This window comes from Mandrillus leucophaeus, unplaced genomic scaffold, assembly GCF_000951045.1.
Source record: "Mandrillus leucophaeus isolate KB7577 unplaced genomic scaffold, Mleu.le_1.0 Scaffold1608, whole genome shotgun sequence".
Taxonomy (NCBI): Eukaryota; Metazoa; Chordata; class Mammalia; order Primates; family Cercopithecidae; genus Mandrillus; species Mandrillus leucophaeus.
This window is the reverse complement of record NW_012101597.1, coordinates 155,515-159,994: the sequence shown is the minus strand read 5'-3', so window position 1 is coordinate 159,994 and position 4,480 is coordinate 155,515. Positions and strand designations below refer to the sequence as shown.

Genomic DNA, 4,480 nt, shown 5'->3' with positions numbered 1-4,480 from the left:
ATATTAGAATGATCATTATCAAAAAGATGAAAGTTAACAAGCATTGGCCAGGATGTGGAGAAAAGGACCCTTATACACTGTTGATGGGAATGTAAATTAGCTCAGCCATTTTGAAAAACAGTGTAGAGGTTTCTCCCAAAACTAAAAATAGAAAAATAGAATTACCACATGATCTAGCAATTCCACTTCTGGGTAGATGCATAAAGAAATTGAAATCAGTATGTTGAGTAGATACCTGTGCTGTCTTGTTTATTGCAGATATTCACAATAGCCAAGACTTAGAAACAACCTAAATGCCCATCAACTGATAAATGGATAAAAGAAAAAAAGTGACATGTAATACACAATGGAATACTATTCAGCCTTACAAGAAATGTTATTCTGTCACCTGCAACAATGTGAATGAACGTGGAAGACATTATGCTAAGTGAAATTCCTTTTGTGGAATCACCCTTGTGTAAACATATTCTCTCTATAAAATATCTATCAAAAATAAATAAAATATCTATTGAGCAATGTGTACTCATAGACTTTTATTTTTGAAATTGTTTCACTTCATCGAAATTATTATTTTTGAAATGATGATAATTGCCCTTTGATACACAGAAGGTCACAGTTTGAATGTAGAAGTCCTTGTAAGTTCACCACTGTAAAAAAAAAAAAAAGGGAGTTCTGGGAGTTGTACAGTGAACTACAAAAATCATATGTATGGGATCTTAATGAATTTTTTCTTAATCAAGAAACTTGTATAAGAGGCATAGCAAGGTCATGACTTTCTGGGTCTCATTTGTACTGAGTTATTTCTTGGGTTCCTCTGGATCTTTGTGCTAATTCTTCTTGGGTGGGGAAAGCATGCAGAACAATGTTTAAGATATTCTGTTCAGGGAATGGAAAGTGATGAATGTCGTCTAGTTACTAACCATAGGAAAGTATTAAAAATTGAGCACAATTCTTCCTAGTTTTAGGAACTATATAGATACACTTCTATATATATCAGTCAGCCAAATCTTAGGCTAATGAGGTAGGCTGTTCATCACTTTATGAAGATATAGGAGAGGTTTGGGGCTTAAGTTTTATGTTTGTTTTTAATAAGAGAGATAGGAAATTCAATTCAAATTCTTGTGTATTCAGAAGTTTTTCTTCTAAATTTTCCAATTTTCTTATTTTACATGTCTGTAACTGTCACGTATCAAGAGGGGGATTGATCATCAAAAGCACAATGGTAACTCTGTTTGAAATACAAAACACTCCATCTAAAGTCATCTTTGTTTCTCCTCTGGTGGAGATAATCTTGATTTATGGAAGAAGTTTTTTCAGAGCCTCTTTCACATCCTTATTCCTTAGGCTGTAGATCATGGGATTCAACATGGGGAATACCACAGTGTAAAATGTAGAAACTATTTTGTCCGTATCAAAAGAATAGCTAGATCTGGGGAGAGCGTAGATGTAGAGAATGGAGCCATAGTATAAAGTGACAGAGGTCAGGTGGGAGGAGCATGTGGAGAAGGCTTTGAGGCGGCCCTGGGAGGAGGAGATCCTCAAGACAGTGGCGATGATAAAGAGGTAGGAAGCCAGGATGAGCACTGCGGGGCAGATGACATTGGAGGCCAGCAAGAAGTACATCAAAAACTTATAGCTGCCCTTCTCGCCACAGGCCAGCTTCACTAAGGGAAGCAAATCACAGAAAAAGTCATCAATGATGTTTTCATGGCAGAAGTTAAAGGAAAACGTTTTCTTGGTGATGATTGAAGAGTTAATAAAGCCACCAAAATATGAGACTGCTACCAGCAATGCACACAGCTTTATGGACATGGCCCGAGCATAAAGCAGGGGCTTGGAGATGGCCACGTAGCGGTCAAAAGCCATGGCAGCCAGCAGGTAGCACTCACTGTAGGCCAGCCCTGCAGAGAAGAAGAACTGACACAGGCAGCCAGCAAAAGACATGCTTTTGTCTTCAGAGATGCAGGTCACTAGGATCTTTGGGGTGTAGACAGAAGAATACCAGAGATCCAGAAGTGACAGATTTCCAATGAAAAAATACATGGGTGTGTGAAGGCGGGAGTCATTACAGATCAACATGATGAGGGTGCTATTTCCTACCACAGTCAGAGAGTACATGCCCAGGAACACCACAAACAGGCCCAGCTGCATCCCTGGATCTGTGGTGAAGCCCAGCAGGATGAACTCAGTCACTGTGTGATTGCTCCTCTCCATGGCTGTAAGGAATTTCACCTACGGGGAAAGAAAATGAGCTCAGTTTGCATCACTGTCATGAATATGTAGAATTATGCTACATAAGATCACATTTGCAGTAATCCTTGAAGTCTAGAACCAATAATCTAATTGTTTTAGAAAGTTTTCATTTTGCAACAGACTTTGCAATTATGTTTTCAATTCTAAATTTCTTAAGTTGTTTAATTATGTTTTTCCTTTGGGAATGACTCTTCAAGGAAAGAAAAGATGTACTCCTAATTTCTATTTTTCCTATTTTTGATCCTCTTCATCGTGTCAATTTTCTCTTTTGCTAAATGTGTAAATTTCTATTTTTAAATATCACTTGTGTGTCTTTAAAATACTGGGCATCCCTCTTTTATATATAGTTTAAAAAGAATAAAGTATTTTTCCTTGAGTTTCTATGCATTGAAACATTATGAAAGCATTATAAATTCATATCTCATAATATTATATATAGGCCTAAGAATATACTAAGAGAAGTGTAATGGAAAAAGAGAAAAGATACAAAGTTATGGGGAAAATGTGTACAGAAGAATGATATACAATGATGAATTACAAAGTACACAGTATTTACTATATTTTACATATATGTTATAATAAACACAATAATAACTTAAACACCAATTTTAAATGTAAGTTATGTTTAGTACAGTATCACTTAATATGACTTGAAAATCCACCCACTCTCTTCAGGTTTCTCTTTGCACAGAAGTACAAATGCTACCAGAGAAATGGGTAGAGAGACATATATCTAGCAAATGTACATCTGTCTTACACTTTAAAGACAATTCTTGACACTAACTTCTCATTAACGTAAGTCATTTTGTAGGTAAATTAAAATTCAAGTGTACATGATTTTTATTTGTATGTTCATCCCCTTGGGACCTAGGGAAAACACTTGGTTCACACTCAATTCTCAATATTAGCATTAATAAACATCAGTATTAACAAACTGCTATTTTCGAGGAAATACAGAACAATATAAGATTGTTCCACTTGAGCATTTGCTGCTTCTACTTCACGCAGCTTTCAGTGATCTCACATGGCTAAACCCGGTGATGAAGTCCTCATCTGATTAGATCTACCTGCAGCGTTTGTCCTAGTTTATCACTCCTTCACTGCTGGAAAATCTTTACTTGGATTTCAGGTCGTCATACCTGTCTGGTTTGCTTCCACTTCTCTTGCTGCATGTGTCTCAGTGCCATAGAACCGACTTTTGAATTTTGGAGTGCCCCCAGAATCAACGCCTGAACTTCTTGTCTTCTCCGTTTGCCATCAGTCTCTGGGAATATCATCCAGTCTGATGACTTTAAATGCTTCTATATGCACATGATTCTAACATTACCTCTCCTGACCATGCCTTCTCCCTGAAGTGAGACTCATGGATTCAAATGTCTAATTAATATTTTTTTCTATAATGTCTCCTGGGTATCTCCAGAAGATTGAGTACACAGGGAATACTGTTTTATCATTGTATTCTAAGAGCTATATTATTTGCTTATGTGTTACCACTAAGAAGAAATTTCTACTAATAATCCTTTTAACCCTATCCTCATTCAGTCTTCTCCACTGCAGTAAATAGCATGATTCCATGTTAGGAACAGTCATTTTATGTTATTCTTGATTTCACACTGTTGCTTTTTAATTAGCAACATCTCCTTGATTCTTGAAATACACCTAGAACCTGACTAATTTTTCCCAGCTCCAATGTTTTCACTCTATATGAGGCCATGATTAGCCTCTAATTGGTCTTCCTGCGTCTATTCTTATCCCACTTGAGTCTTTCCACATGGCAGAATGGTCCTGTTAAAATTCCAGTTAGGAGGGGGCGGAGCAAGATGGCCAAATAGGAACAGCTCCAGTCTCCAGCTCCCAGCGGGAGCGACACAGAAGACAGATGATTTCTGTATTTTCAACTGAGGTACCAGGTTCATCTCACTGGGTCATGTTGGACAGTTGGTGCTGGTCCGCAGGTGCAGACTGACCAGCGAGAGCTGAAACAGGGTGAGGCATTGCCTCACCTGGGAAGCGCAAAGGGGAAGGGAATCCCTTTTCCTAGCCAGGGGAACTGAGACACACAACACCTGGAAAATCAGGTAACTCCCACCCCAATACTGCCCTTTACCAAGGGTCTTAGCAAACGGGCACACCAGGAGATTATATCCCACACCTGGCTGGGAGGGTCCCACGCCTACGAAGCCTCCCTCATTGCTAGCACAGCATTCTGCGATCTAACGGCAAGGAG

The 4,480-nt window shown here is 38.4% G+C and overlaps 1 protein-coding gene across 1 annotated transcript; it reads right to left on the bottom strand.

Moving 5' to 3' along the window:
* Nucleotides 1-1,296: 1,296 nt before the first annotated feature.
* Nucleotides 1,297-2,214, bottom strand: LOC105536589 (olfactory receptor 9G9). Its single transcript, XM_011975994.1, has one exon. The coding sequence runs from the start codon at nucleotides 2,212-2,214 to the stop codon at nucleotides 1,297-1,299; it is 918 nt and encodes a 305-aa protein (XP_011831384.1).
* Nucleotides 2,215-4,480: the final 2,266 nt, after the last annotated feature.

What these genes read in the sequence shown, in the direction of transcription:
- LOC105536589 (XM_011975994.1), bottom strand. Translation starts at nt 2,214, where the DNA reads ATGGAGAGGAGCAATCACACAGTGACTGAGTTCATCCTGCTGGGCTTC.